The 16,500-nt window shown below is 43.6% G+C and overlaps 1 protein-coding gene across 1 annotated transcript in view; it reads left to right on the forward strand.

Moving 5' to 3' along the window:
* The window catches only part of CPNE8 (copine 8), a 684,333-nt gene that overhangs the window by 331,034 nt on the left and 336,799 nt on the right, over nt 1–16,500 (forward strand). Inside the window, exon 6 of the mRNA XM_063927097.1 lies at nt 5,660–5,736. Coding sequence (XP_063783167.1) covers nt 5,660–5,736 — 77 coding nt within the window. The remainder of the gene's footprint in view (nt 1–5,659; nt 5,737–16,500) is intronic.

The following is a 16,500-nucleotide window of genomic DNA, read 5'->3' on the forward strand; positions in this document are numbered from 1 at the left end:
TTGGATGTGAAATAAGTGGCAAAGTCAAGAGCAGACAATGAGGAAGGGAGAGGAGGTGGTGGTGGGCAGAGGAGGGAGTTAACAGTGGCAAAGAGGTGCCGGGGGTTGGAAGACTGGGTAGAAATGAGGATTTTGAAGTATGATTGTTTAGCAAGGGAAAGGGCAGTACTGAAGGATGAGAGCATGAATTTGAAATGGAGGAGTCTGCTTTAGAGTGTGATTTCCTCCACTGTCGCTCGGCAGTACGTGAGCATTTTTGTAGATATCTGGTGCATTTGGTGTGCCAGGCTTGAGGTGTTGATCTGCGAGGGTGAATAGTGGTTGGCGGAGCAACAGAGTCAAGGGCAGAAGTATCTGCCCTTGTATCCAGTGTGTTCCCACTCACTGTCTGATTCTTTCTGCCAGCTCCAGCCCCAAAGCACAAACTGAGTGATACGGTTTTAATGTCCACTTTGTTGTCATTATTTCACGGTTTAATTGTAGTTGTAGTGTATTTGCACTTATTTTTTTTTATAATGATTTGCTGGTGTTTCATTGGAATTTTATCCTAGCACAGTACTACGGACACTTGGTGGTGCCATATAAATAAATTCCAATAATAAAATTAGCCAAAGTCAATATCTGAAAGATGTTTGAAAATATCAGCAGTATCTTGAATACAACTGGCCAATTTTTTTTTTTTTTTGTATGACCGCTTGTAACAATAATGTAGAAATTGAGACACTGGTTGGTATAAAAATACCATCCCTGTAATTCTGAATCTACAAAGTGGATCAGCTAAATATTTACAGGATGTCCCATAATGATGTGACACATTTTAAACTTAAGTACAGTGTCTAGAACTGGAGCAAGCACATTTATTAAGGACTATGTGTAATACATAACCAAGGTACAGGAGTTCATAGCTCTGTTCAAGGTTTGAATATCACATCCCTTAGATGGGCACCACCGAGCTTGGCATGGCAATTCACTGGCAAGACAGCCGACAAGGATTAAAAAGGAGGGAGAGAGAGAAAGTGGTGCATATGCAGTGTGTTTGTGTGTGTGTCTGTCCATGACTAGATCAGTCAGCATGTGGGTGAGAGCTTCTCTGCTGGTCGAAGCTTGCACAGTCAGTCTCACGTGGGTATGTGTCTGTCTACGCATGGACTAGGCAGCATGTGGGTGAGGGCTTCTTTGCTGGTCGAAGCTTGCACAGTCCGTCTCACGTGGGTATGTGTCTGTCTACGCATGGACTAGGCAGCATGTGGGTGAGAGCTTCTCTGCTCGAAGCTTGCACAGTCAGTCTCACGTGGATATGTGTCTGTCTACGCATGGACTAGGCAGCATGTGGGTGAGAGCTTCTCTGCTCGAAGCTTGCACAGTCCATCTCACGTGGGTATGTGTCTGTCTACGCATGGACTAGGCAGCATGTGGGTGAGAGCTTCTCTGCTCGAAGCTTGCACAGTCAGTCTCACGTGGATATGTGTCTGTCTACGCATGGACTAGGCAGCATGTGGGTGAGAGCTTCTCTGCTCGAAGCTTGCACAGTCCGTCTCACGTGGGTATGTGTCTGTCTACGCATGGACTAGGCAGCATGTGGGTGAGAGCTTCTCTGCTCGAAGCTTGCACAGTCAGTCTCACGTGGGTATGTGTCTCGCATGGACTAGGCAGCATGTGGATGAGGGCTTCGTTGCTCAGTCATAACGTTAACGATCAATGTCCTGGAAAGGAGACCAACATTAGCTCCCAAAGTCAGACTTTGAAATACAATTAACTTTAAAGATGGGCAGAAATAAAATGTGTCCCCTCATTTTGGGATACCCTGGTATATACGTTGAGATGATTAGAAATAAGTAGTAAAATTGAAAAATCTTTCAAATACATACTTGTTATTAACCGCCAGCTATACTGTATGTTGCTTGCTATCTCTTGCTTGTAAGTTACACCGTAATGTTACATGGTATTAGCAAACTGGTGTTTTATTTCCCCACAGTTATCTGCATGATTTTTGTATATTTTAAGTTGGGTGTGAAATCAGTTCCTTATTAGGACTCTGTGATTAAGCTAATCATAGGGCAGAAACTAGAAGAATATTTTTGATATTTGGTGACTGATTGACTAAGATAATAAATGTAGATATGGATTCAATTGACTAGAAAATGGAAATATGCTTTTAGAATTATTATTCTTATTGGAAATGTGTCAAAAATAACAGTTTAATTTTAGCCCTGTGTTGCACTTCAGAATGAATCAGCTTGGTTGTAACGAACTGTCTAGATAGGGCAGTACCAATGTGTGGTGACTGGCACTCAGGACTTTTGGCCTGACTCCAAGACAGATGGGGAATGTCCTGTTTATGGGTTCTACATGAATCACTGAGCAATGGAAGGGGTAGAGAGGAATTAGCCACACCCTCATTTACATGACCATACCACCAAGTTAGTGTATGTCCCCCTGCCTGTCTTATCCGGAACTTCAGTTACATAAATGTTTGGAGGTAGGCCATATGAGTATCAACATTACTTTTTATATTTTGAACATGCTCTAGTAAACTAATCTGCAGTATTGTTAAGGTCTTCCTTAAATCTCTCATCCCACAACTACACTTAAAAAGATGATTGAGCATTGATAAAACTAATATGATATTAATATTTTTATATATAAAGCTCTGTGTAATATATTATTCAGTGCTGTATTTTGAGGTGAATCATAATGCAAACAGTGACATGTTTGTCCTGTTAATGGTGGCATAGTATAGTGTGAGAGAAGTACAGTCTCCCACATGTACCGTGAAATGGGAAGTCTGGGGTCTTAATGGAGTGTTTCGTGGCATTAAGAACAGTCAGCAAGTTTATATATATATATATATATATATATATGAAAAAAATAGAGAATAGCGCCTAGGTGTATTCAGTAAGACCCCTAAAGGCAAAGGGATATAATGACTAAATGGTCACACCTAACACTCCTCACATATACGTAAGTGGCAGCTTTAAAACAATATAAAGATAAACATTAAAAAATGAAGTATAAAAAAGCGCCTGGTAGTGTTGGTGACTCACTCCTCGTGAAAAAGATTTGTGATAATAAAACAGATAAATTATAATAAACTTAGCTGCGGGTATTTCTGGTAGATGACTCTTATAGACAGCACATGTAAAGGAGAGATAAAATAAACATAGTGTGTACTGTTTTCAAATTTCCACAGATGTTTTTCAGAATAAACAATTTATAGGAACTGTGCAGGTTCCAATTTTAAAAGGAGAAACTATGTTTAGTTAAAAACAATAGTTTAATGAACACACTCCTGCCAGAACATGCAGGTCACATATATAAATAAAACAGTACACAAAATAAAAGGACATATATAGCAGCTGATTCAAAAATAGAAAGTGCAGGTATTAATCGTACAATATAAAAGAATATAATAGGCTTATCTGTCCACAGGTATGGGTATTGGATTAAAATTCATCCATGAATGCAGGTATCAAACGTACAGAAAGTAAGATAAAAACATGGCTTATCTGTCCACGGATAGGAAGTCAGAAAGGGGTGGGCATCCAGTCCCATATATATATGCAAATGTTATGCAAGCCCGTCACTCTATATGACTATTTGTGTTATTGGGTCTATGTCCCGCAAAGTAAGACTAGACAGGCAGTAAATAAAGGAAGAGGTTTGTATTCCTGACATGACCCAGATATGGTATTCTCTACTGGCACTCCACTATAGTAGCATTCAACAATTATTTTGCCAAAATACTTCTACACTTTAAAGGAGTGACATAGCATTGCACCCAGTGATACAGAAAACTAGAGGAATGATTGTGTGACCCTGAAGGCTGCACACATTGTGATTTTTTTTTTAATAATGGCATTACGACCATAAGAACGTATGTTGATTATTAAACTGTCATCTATCTGCTAGGCCTTAAGTGATTCAGTAGGTTTGTGATATAAATATACTGTATCCCTGTCTATTCTATGAATACATCTAATTAATAGATTCCATCTGTGGATTCTAGAATGTGATTGAATCATTCACCTATTGCCATCTGCACTTCTATTTTATTGCAACTACTGTAAGGGCCAAAGTCAGTTAGCCCCGTTATGTTAACGGGAGTGAAAAAAAGTGGTAGCCTCTGGCTTTATCGTCTGAGCCTGTTCAATTCCAGACCCTTTTTCACACAAATCTTATTTTAACATCCATTAACTTAACGTGTTAATGGCCGTCAACACACTGAATCCGTGAAAAGTTCAAGGATTTGTGGGTTGACATGGTCACTGTACCTGTTAAACTCCTAATTATTGGTGAAAAGTTTTCACGTAAAAACTCCCCCAATAAGTGCTGCTGGCAGGATCACTTTGGGGCTAATTGAATAGCCTTGGGTGATAAATTAGCACACAGTAAATTACCGCATTTGATTGAATTCCACCCTAAGTCTCTGTACACTCCCATGTCCAGTAGCTAGTAGTACAGAAACCTGTTCCAACAGTTTGTCTCCAATGGAACTGCTTTGCACTTAAGCTCATATAATGTATATGTGAAGACAAAGCTGTATTTTAGCATTTAATAAATGTGTTTTCTTCTTTTTCTAAGCAACCAATAATTCATTCAGTACACATTAATGTTTACCATTTAGTACTGTCTTCACATATATTTAATTTTTTCTCCAGTTAGGATGGGGGACTGACAAGCCCCCTGACAGCTGCTATTGGCAGCGCACTGAGGTCTATGCACTTTCTTGTATATGTACATTTATTTGCATTTAAGATTACTTTCTTTGCCCTCTTATTTTGTAAGTGCAAACTGTCAGTCAGCTAAGCCAGCCTTCGTACGCTTGCCATTTGTGCCTGACCTTTTCTATACATTGTTGTGTATTTAATGTTTGTTCCACATGCTGCTTGTTAGATGATGGTCATCACAGCCTATTATGGTTACTTTGTAACACAGGCTTACCTTGTCATTTTCCAAACAGCTTATTCATTACTTTTCTGAATTCTGTTACTATAAAAGCAAATTACTGTATACTACCATTCTAAGCTAATAGACTTTGCCATATGCTAAAATCATGGAATAGTGACACTATACCTTTTTGTACTGAAATTGCATTTTAGTTGCAACGTGATGCAGCGAAGATGCACCAGGAGACTGCGCTAATTAATTTGATATGACACTTGTATGTCTGTGTGCGCCCGAGTCTCTGACTCTGTATACGGATTGCTACAATGTAGCAGCGCAGCTTCTTTTCAATGCGAGTTCTGTTCTGCTCCGTATACAGACTCCGTCAGATACAAGTGTCACATATCAAATTAATTAGCACAGTCTCCCGGTGCAGCCAAATCACACTGCGTTGTAACTAAAATACATATTTGACAAAAAAAAAACACGACGCTAGCAGAATTGCACGTGACCTGGTGGCTCACTTGCGCCAGGCATTTCACGCTGTGTGGCATGCTGAGGCTAGATGTATAAGGACAGATCTGTAGTCTGTGGATGAATGTTATACTCCTTCTTGAGGTGAACTGACTGAAAAGAAAATAGGACATGTGGATGAAAGAGTGGCATAAGGCTAATACAGTTGTATCCCGCTCTGTTTAAAACATGTGGTTAGCTGATGAGAAAAGACCAAAGGTTTTATGCCTCTAGTGATAATGGTTTTGTTTATTCCCCATAGGATTTTCTTGGTCAGATGTTTTGCACTTTGGGTGAAATAGTTGGATCTCAAGGAAGTCGGCTTGAGAAGCCTGTAACGTAAGTACTTAATTGATGTACTTGCTCATTCTTTTTTTTGTCAGTGTGCAGTTATTCTGAAACTAGATTTCCAGCTATATAGCTTGTATTCCCCTGAATATATAAATATTAGTATCCTATTAACGGCAAAAAGTTACCAGCGATAAGTCAAAGGGTTTATTGCGGATTTCTCTTCTCCATCTCTGGGCAGGGAATAAGTAGTGCAAAGTTTCCTATTTTAATCTAAAAATTTTGGTATTTGGTTCAGAACCCCTGGGACACCCCCCTGAATGACTAATTAGGCACATAGGAGTTTTTAATAATTTTGAATTGGCCAATAAATGACATGTCATTTTTAGGGTAAAAAATCTAAGTGATGGAAATTGGGGTAAAAAAAAATAAGTCGTAAAGACAAAAAAAGAATCACCTGGTCTCATGAGCCTTATGTGTCGCCTCCCAGCAAGTGCCGCACCCTAGGCACGTGCCTCACATGCCTAGTGGGAAATTCACCACTGTTTCTATAATGTTTTCCTATATTAGTTTGGCTTTTTGGGGGTACATGCAGATTTTCCCATTTTCTTCTATACTTCTATTTTGCCTGCTAGAATTATCGCACAAATACCGTTATCACCATTTTGGAATAGGATAGGTGTGATAAAAGGGAGTGTGCAGGCTGCGATAAGTGGATTTTTTGGTAGATAATGTGCGATAACATTAGCTGCGATCGTGGGTTTAGTATGCATTATTGGTAGCAGAAAATGCCAGCAGATATGTGGCAGATTGTATGATGCAGCAGTTAAAACATAGGGCCTGATTCAGACCTTATCGCTGTTGTGTGAATTAGCAAGGCGGCCAAATATCGATCGATTGTGCATGCATACGGATCATAGTGCGCTTGCGCGAGGCCAAACTGCAAAAAAAATCCAGCAACTTTTTTGTTCGTTAGTTGTACGCAAGTTGATTGACAGGAAGCCGGCGTTTGGGGGGTGGTAACTGGCCATGTTCTGGGAGTGGCAGGAAAAATGCAGGTGTGCCCAAGCATTTTCAGGGAGGGTGTGTGACGTCAGCTCTAGCCCCGAACTGCCTGATTCTATCGCACTGTAGGAGTGGGTCCTGGGCTACGCACACACTGCACAGACTGGAAAAATCATTCGATGGTGAGTGAGTTGCGAATGGATTTGCAGCTGACGGGCGGTCACAGAGATTTTTGCAAGGTGTACGCAAACTTGCACAGGGCGGTTTTTCACTCTGTCTAGGCGGCGACGATCCGATCACAAACCTCTGCAAATTCGCAGAGGAGCGATCAGGTCTGAATTGCCCCCTAAGCGTATTGTTGTTAAAATTAACTCTTAGGAGGGCATAACAAATTTATATTCACTAACTGTCTCAAAGATGGAATACTGTATACCAGTATTTTTCCCCTAGAGTTCAACAGTCTAGATCTATAAAATAAAATGCCATACACCTCAACCAAAGTGTTTAAAATTGTTTAAATTAAACATATTCTTATTACTTTTCAGAGTTATGTATATAAATGTTGGCCAAACTTACAGTAATGTGGGATAAAAAAAAAGAAAGTGGACACTTAGAAGCAGTCTAAAGGGATTAGTAAGCATTGTAAACTGACGTTCTAACTTCAGATTTAGCGAATTTCTACTCCAAGCAAATAATGTGTAATATTGAGCTAAGACTCAAGTAATGGAGCAAGAATGTTGGTGTTAAAAGCCTATTCATGTGCGACATGTAACAGCAGACACAACTGTGCTACATAAAATTTGTTGTGTAAATGATTCTAACAATATGAATAAAACCTAATCTTATAGAAGTAAATATTTACTCAACTCACCTGGAACCCAGCGTACGGATACCATAATAAAGGGACTCAGAGACAACGATTATGCAAAACCACCTGTATTGGCCAAGTACTTTTGGAGTCAGTACCCCGTCCTCAGGACCATACAGACAAAGGGTGACACACACACATACAAACTTACCTGCTTTTCTCTGACGTCCTAGTGGATGCTGGGACTCCGTAAGGACCATGGGGAATAGCGGCTCCGCAGGAGACAGGGCACAAGAATAAAAGCTTTAGGATCAGGTGGTGTGCACTGGCTTCTCCCCCTATGACCCTCCTCCAAGCCTCAGTTAGATTTTTGTGCCCGAACGAGAAGGGTGCAGGCTAGGTGGCTCTCCTGAGCTGCTTAGAATAAAAGTTTATTTTAGGTTTTTTATTTTCAGTGAGTCCTGCTGGCAACAGGCTCACTGCATCGTGGGACTAAGGGGAGAAGAAGCGAACTCACCTGCGTGCAGAGTGGATTGGGCTTCTTAGGCTACTGGACATTAGCTCCAGAGGGACGATCACAGGTTCAGTCTGGATGGGTCCCGGAGCCGCGCCGCCGGCCCCCTTACAGAGCCAAAAGAGCGAAGAGGTCCGGTGAAATCGGCGGCAGAAGACGGTCCTGTCTTCAACTAAGGTAGCGCACAGCACTGCAGCTGTGCGCCATTGCTCTCAGCACACTTCACACTCCGGTCACTGAGGGTGCAGGGCGCTGGGGGGGGAGCGCCCTGAGACGCAATATAACAGATATACCTTAGGTTGGCAAAAAGAAATACATCACATATAGCTCCTGGGCTATATGGATGTATTTAACCCCTGCCATTTTTCCAGAAAAGAGCGGGAGATAGGCTCCGCCCCTTCACGACGTCCTTATCTCCTCAGCACACAAGCGCCATTTTCCCTCACAGCTTCGCTGGAAGGACGGCTCCCTGACTCTCCCCTGCAGACCTGCTACAGAATCAGGGTAAAAAAGAGAAGGGGGGCACTATTGGCAGCTAATAATAAAAACAGCAGCTATAAAAGGGAGTAACACTTATATAAGGTTATCCCTGTATATATATATATATAGCGCTTGGTGTGTGCTGGCAAACTCTCCCTCTGTCTCTCCAAAGGGCTGGTGGGGTCCTGTCCTCTATCAGAGCATTCCCGGTGTGTGTGCTGTGTGTCGGTACGTGTGTGTCGACATGTATGAGGAGGAAAATGAAATTGCCTGGGTTAGTGATGTCACCCCCTAGGGAGTCGACACCTGACTGGATGATCGTATTTAAAGAATTACGTGACAATGTCAGCACTTTGCAAAAAACTGTTGACGACATGAGACAGCCGGCAAATCAATTAGTGCCTGTCCAGGCGTCTCAGGCACCGTCAGGGGCCCTAAAACGCCCGTTACCTCAGTGGGTCGACACAGACCCAGACACAGATACTGAGTCTAGTGTCGACGGTGAGGAGACAAACGTAATGTCCAGTAGGGCCACACGTTACATGATCACGGCAATGAAGGAGGCATTGAACATTTCTGACACTACAAGTACCACAAAGAAGGGTATTATGTGGGGTGTGAAAAAACTACCAATAGTTTTTCCTGAGTCAGATGAATTAAATGAGGTGTGTGATAAAGCGTGGGTTTCCCCCGACAAAAAACTGCTAATTTCTAATAAATTATTGGCACTATACCCTTTCCCGCCAGAGGTTAGGGCGCGTTGGGAAACACCCCCTAGGGTAGATCAAGCGCTCACACGTTTATCTAAACAAGTAGCGTTACCGTCTCCTGATACGGCCACCCTCAAAGAACCAGCTGATAGAAGGCTGGAAAATATCCTAAAAAGTATATACACACATACTGGTGTTATACTGCGACCAGCTATCGCTTCAGCCTGGATGTGCAGTGCTGGAGTCGCGTGGTCGGATTCCCTGACTGAAAATATTGATACCCTGGACAGGGACAATATATTGTTAACTATAGAGCATTTGAAGGATGCATTACTATATATGCGTGATGCACAGAGGGATATTTGCACCCTGGCATCAAGAGTAAGTGCTATGTCCATTTCTGCCAGAAGAGCATTATGGACGCGACAGTGGTCAGGGGATGCGGATTCCAAACGACATATGGAAGTATTGCCGTATAAAGGGGAGGAGTTATTTGGGGCTGGTCTATCGGACCTGGTGGCCACGGCAACGGCTGGAAAGTCCACCTTTTTACCCCAGGTCACCTCACATCAGCAGAAAAAGACACCGTCTTTTCAAACTCAGTCCTTTCGTTCCCATAAGTACAAGCGAGCAAAAGGCCACTCATTTCTGCCCCGGGGCAGAGGAAGAGGAAAAAGACTGCACCATGCAGCCGCTTCCCAGGAGCAGAAGCCCTCCCCTGCTTCTGCCAAGTCTTCAGCATGACGCTGGGGCTTTACAAGCAGACTCAGAGACGGTGGGGGCCCGTCTCAAGAATTTCAACGCGCAGTGGGCTCACTCGCAAGTGGACCCCTGGATTCTACAGGTAGTATCGCAGGGGTACAAACTGGAATTCGAGGCGTTTCCCCCTCGCCGGTTCCTGAAGTCTGCTCTACCAAAGTCTCCCTCCGACAGGGAGGCAGTTTTGGAAGCCATTCACAAGCTGTATTCCCAGCAGGTGATAATCAAGGTACCCCTCCTACAACAAGGAAAGGGGTATTATTCCACGCTGTTTGTGGTACCGAAGCCGGACGGCTCGGTGAGACCAATTTTAAATCTGAAATCCTTGAACACTTACATAAAAAGGTTCAAATTCAAGATGGAGTCACTCAGAGCAGTGATAGCGAACCTGGAAGAAGGGGACTATATGGTGTCTCTGGACATCAAAGATGCTTATCTCCACGTCCCAATCTACCCTTCTCACCAAGGGTACCTCAGGTTTGTAGTACAAAACTGTCATTATCAGTTTCAGACGCTGCCGTTTGGGTTGTCCACGGCACCTCGGGTCTTTACCAAGGTAATGGCCGAAATGATGATTCTTCTTCTAAGAAAAGGCATCTTAATTATCCCTTACTTGGACGATCTCCTGATAAGGGCAAGGTCCAGGAAACAGTTAGAAGTCGGAGTAGCACTATCTCAGGTAGTGTTACGTCAGCACGGGTGGATCCTAAATATTCCAAAATCGCAGCTGATTCCAACGACACGTCTACTGTTCCTAGGAATGATTCTGGACACAGTCCAGAAGAAGGTGTTTCTCCCGGAGGAGAAGGCCAGGGAGTTATCCGAGCTAGTCAGGAACCTCCTAAAACCAGGCCAGGTGTCAGTGCATCAGTGCACGAGGGTCCTGGGAAAAATGGTGGCTTCTTACGAAGCGATTACATTCGGAAGATTCCATGCAAGAACGTTTCAGTGGGATCTACTGGACAAATGGTCCGGATCGCATCTTCAGATGCATCAGCGGATAACCCTGTCGCCAAGGACAAGGGTGTCTCTTCTGTGGTGGCTGCAGAGTGCTCATCTACTAGAGGGCCGCAGATTTGGCATTCAGGATTGGATCCTGGTGACCACGGATGCCAGCCTGAGAGGCTGGGGAGCAGTCACACAGGGAAGAAATTTCCAGGGCTTGTGGTCAAGCATGGAAACATCTCTTCATATAAACATTCTGGAACTAAGGGCCATTTACAATGCCCTAAGTCAAGCGAAACCCCTGCTTCAGGGTCAGGCGGTATTGATCCAATCGGACAACATCACGTCAGTCGCCCACGTAAACAGACAGGGCGGCACGAGAAGCAGGAGGGCAATGGCAGAAGCTGCAAGGATTCTTCGCTGGGCGGAAAATCATGTGATAGCACTGTCAGCAGTGTTCATGATGGCGTCCCGTCTAAACAAAAAACTAGACAGGTATTGCGCCAGGTCAAGGGACCCTCAGGCAATAGCGGTGGACGCTCGGGTAACACCGTGGGTGTACCAGTCAGTGTATGTGTTCCCTCCTCTGCCTCTCATACCAAAAGTACTGAGAATCATAAGAAGGAGAGGAGTAAGAACTATACTCGTGGTTCCGGATTGGCCAAGAAGGACTTGGTACCCGGAACTTCAAGAGATGCTCACGGAGGACCCGTGGCCTCTACCTCTAAGAAAGGACCTGCTCCAGCAGGGACCTTGTCTGTTCCAAGACTTACCGCGGCTGCGTTTGACAGCATGGCGGTTGAACGCCGGATCCTGAAGGAAAAAGGCATTCCAGATGAAGTCATCCCTACCCTGATCAAAGCCAGGAAGGATGTAACCGCAAAACATTATCACCGCATTTGGCGAAAATATGTTGCGTGGTGTGAGTCCAAGAAGGCCCCTACAGAGGAATTTCAACTGGGTCGTTTCCTCCATTTCCTGCAAACAGGACTGTCTATGGGCCTAAAATTAGGGTCCATTAAGGTTCAAATTTCGGCCCTGTCGATTTTCTTCCAGAAAGAACTGGCTTCCGTGCCTGAAGTTCAGACATTTGTAAAAGGGGTACTGCATATACAGCCTCCTTTTGTGCCTCCAGTGGCACCTTGGGTTCTCAATGTTGTTTTGAGTTTCCTAAAGTCACATTGGTTTGAACCACTCACCACTGTGGACTTAAAATATCTCACATGGAAGGTGTCGATGCTGTTAGCCCTGGCTTTATCATATAAAAGCCCTTACTTAATTTTTCATTCTGACAGGGCAGAATTGAGGACTCGTCCTCAATTTCTCCCTATGGTGGTTTCTGCATTTCACATGAACCAACCTATTGTGGTACCTGCGGCTACTAGGGACTTGGAGGACTCCAAGTTGCTTGACGTTGTCAGGGCCCTGAAAATATATGTTTCCAGGACGGCTGGAGTCAGAAAATCTGACTCGCTGTTTATCCTGTATGCACCCAACAAGCTGGGTGCTCCTGCTTCTAAGCAGACGATTGCTCGTTGGATTTGTAGTACAATTCAGCTTGCACATTCTGTGGCAGGCCTGCCACAGCCAAAATCTGTAAAAGCCCATTCCACAAGGAAAGTGGGCTCATCTTGGGCGGCTGCCCCGAGGGGTCTCGGCTTTACAACTTTGCCGAGCAGCTACTTGGTCAGGGGCAAACACGTTTGCTAAATTCTACAAATTTGATACCCTGGCTGAGGAGGACCTGGAGTTCTCTCATTCGGTGCTGCAGAGTCATCCGCACTCTCCCGCCCGTTTGGGAGCTTTGGTATAATCCCCATGGTCCTTACGGAGTCCCAGCATCCACTAGGACGTCAGAGAAAATAAGATTTTACTCACCGATAAATCTATTTCTCGTAGTCCGTAGTGGATGCTGGGCGCCCATCCCAAGTGCGGATTGTCTGCAATACTTGTATATAGTTATTGTTACAAAAATTCGGGTTATTATTGTTGTGAGCCATCTTTTCAGAGGCTCCTTTCGTTTATCATACTGTTAACTGGGTTCAGATCACGAGTTGTACGGTGTGATTGGTGTGGCTGGTATGAGTCTTACCCGGGATTCAATATCCTTCCTTATTATGTACGCTCGTCCGGGCACAGTATCCTAACTGAGGCTTGGAGGAGGGTCATAGGGGGAGGAGCCAGTGCACACCACCTGATCCTAAAGCTTTTATTCTTGTGCCCTGTCTCCTGCGGAGCCGCTATTCCCCATGGTCCTTACGGAGTCCCAGCATCCACTACGGACTACGAGAAATAGATTTATCGGTGAGTAAAATCTTATTTTAATCCCCTCTACACCACTCTGCTCTGTCCGCCGCTCTCCGGGAGCCGACGGCCGGAAACCGCCTGAAGTGACGCACTTCCGGAGGATGTCATGACCGTTGTCCTGGTAACCGCAGTGTTTGCGTTCCAGAGGTTCCAGTCAGCGTTCCACCAATGTGCACCACTCAGGGCATCCGCACCGACATGCTGAGGTGCACAGCAAGGGTAAGGCATTGCACAGATATACTGGATCCATATAACATAGTGCATAAAAAACATATACAAATATACATCTTAAAACATATGGTCACAGCAGTACAGATATATTGAGTATCACATCTATAATATTGTGTGTACATTTAGATATGTTGTGGTGATATTACATTTTGCTATTATAGATGTAATACTCCATATATCTGTACTGCTGTGACTATCTTTTATGCACTATGATATATGATCCAGTATATCCATGCCCTCCAACTGTACCTTTTTTTTATGGTCTGTACCAATTTTTGGCTCTCTAAACTTCCATTGAAAGCATAGGAAAAGGGGCTGGCCATGTCCCCTTTACCTGTGGCCATGCCCCCTTTTCTAATTTGTACCGATTTTTATGTGTAAAATGTTGGAGGGTATGGTATATCTGTGATGTTTTTTATGTGTATTTGCCCTGTACAATGCCTTACCCTTAGCTGTTGGTATTGTATATTTTAAAGTATATATTACATTGTCTGATCAAGTGCCTTTGAGGGAGCTGCCTGCTCAGCAGCCCTCCCGCAGCCATCTTACTTCAGGGCACATGGAGTTTCTGTACTGCCTGGTCGTAACTGAGCTATGATCGTGGCAGCGGACCCGGTAGAGGGGCGAGTACGGCCGCTGAGGGGGAGAACGGGACCGTCCCAGGGGAATAACACATTATGTAAATTTATCAAGTAATAATGCTTGATTTCTTCTAGTTATGGATTCTGCTAACTGTTGCTTTGTTTCATGGGGAATATTAGCCCAAATACAATGAACCATATCTATGACGTTGCTTCCGTCAGCCTGAAGAGTCATAACTACACACAAATACTTTATGCTTTTGAGCTGTTGTCTCAAAATCCACACCCTATCATCAATACCATATAATTAAAACGAGATTTGTCAAACCACATGACCTGTTTCCAATCATTCATAATGTTTCACCCTCTTAGCAGCAGATAGCAATGGCATACAGACAGGCCTTTTTGCTTCTGTAGCCCATACTCTGTAATGTGCAATATACTATTCGTTGAGCGACCTTCTGAATTGGTACCTGATTCAGATTTTCTGAAATTTGGTGCACTGTTGCCTGTCTGTGGGACTGAATAAGTCTGCCCATTCTCCATTCCACTCGAACATCCAGTAACCTTTTATGACCATAGGCCTTGCGCTCAGTTTTTTTGTCTGCTAGTACACACTGTGCAGTGTGAACGGTGCCGACCCAGGAATATCCCTGATCGACACTGCTGTGGAAACTAGGTAAATCCTGGGTCTGACCCAGATTGGAACGTGTTCCAACTCCCGAGATGGACCCAGGATTTTGGTGTAAAATTGACACGTTTATTATGTTGAGGTTCCAGGTACACAATTACCACATTATTCACAAACAAATAAACATGTACACAGGCTTGTAACCCATCTATGCATACTGTCCCATGGGTCCCACTTGTCGTCACAGTTTATTTAAGACTTAAATGATGCACATAATGTCAGTATTTGAGGGGAACAGTTCAAAGTTCTAATTAATTAAGTAGTGTTAGTTAATTATAGTAGGCAGGACTTTATGTCCCCATGCACATCTACAGTTGGATGCCTTTTAGAAATTTGCATTGTAGTCATGACACACATTGTGTGTAATACCTTCTCTTGCTTGCTACAGTGATTGGAGCATGTTCTCTAGCATTTAGTGCATCTTAAAGGGATCCGGTTGTTAGGTCGACAGTAAGTAGGTCAACACATGGTTTGTAGGCCGACAGGGACTCTAGGTTGACATGTTCTAGGTCGACATGACAAAAGGTTGACATGAGTTTTTCAAAATTTTTATAGTTTTTTTGAACTTTTTAATACTTTATGATCCACGTGGACTTCAATTAGGAACAGTAACCTGTGCCGAGCGCAGCGAGGCACCTTGCCCAAAGCATGGTGAGTGAACACAGTGCACTAATTGGGGTTCCCGGTCACTGTACGGAAAAAACCACACCAAACAAAGTAAAAAAACTCATGTTGACCTAGTACATGCCGACCTAGAGTCCCTGTCGACCTCCTAGAAACCATGTTGACCTACTTACTGTCGACCTAAGTCTAACATACCACACCCCATCTTAAAAGTGTGCCTGGACAACAAATGTCAATTTATCATACACACACATACACACACACATACAATACACGGTATCCGGACTCCAGGTCGACAAAAAAAAAGGTTGACACACCTTAGGTCGACGCCAATTGGTCGACACACCTTAGGTCGACATGGACAAAAGGTCGACGTGGACAAAAGGTCGACAGGAACAAGGTCGACATGGAAAAAGGTCTACATGAGTTTTTCACAATTTTTTTCTTTTTTTGGAACTTTTTCATACTTAACGATCCACGTGGACTACGATTGGAACGGTAATCTGTGCCGAGCGGAGCGAAGGCACCATGCCCGAAGCATGGCGAGCAAAGTGGTGCACTGATTGGGGTTCCCGGTCACTCTACAAAGAAAACGACACAAAAAAACACATAAAAAACTCATGTCGACCCTTTTCCATGTCGACCTTGTTCCTGTCGACCTTTTGTCCACGTCGACCTAAGGTGTGTCGACCATTTGGCGTCAACCTAAGGTGTCGACTTTTTTGTTGTTGACCTGGAGTCCCAGACCCCAATACACACGCCTGTTTACAAGTGTTTTTATAAAACCTCTCGCAATTGCCTTCTTCCTCTAGGAGAGTCTTAGATCTCATGAGTAGGGTCCTCTTTAGATATGCACTTGTATCAGTAACCCATATGTACTTGGTCTGTTTTGCTGGTTTGTGGAAGGCTGGAGCTATTTTTTTGCACCCGGTAGATTTTGGGGGGTTAACTGAAATCCTCCCTTAGTCTGTGGATTAGGAATTTAAATTCAAATTTGTCCAGTTCAATAGTAGATAGTTTCCAAAGATGGGCACAAGCCTTTGAAACAATAAAGTTGTCATCTGGTTTGACTGTTTATTGACGTTTTTATTTTTACTTCCATCACTTGGAACCGTACTTGAAGAGGTCCTATCCATCCTGTGTTGCAAATTCATTACTAA

This window comes from Pseudophryne corroboree, chromosome 6 (assembly GCF_028390025.1).
Source record: "Pseudophryne corroboree isolate aPseCor3 chromosome 6, aPseCor3.hap2, whole genome shotgun sequence".
NCBI classification, from domain to species: domain Eukaryota; kingdom Metazoa; phylum Chordata; class Amphibia; order Anura; family Myobatrachidae; genus Pseudophryne; species Pseudophryne corroboree.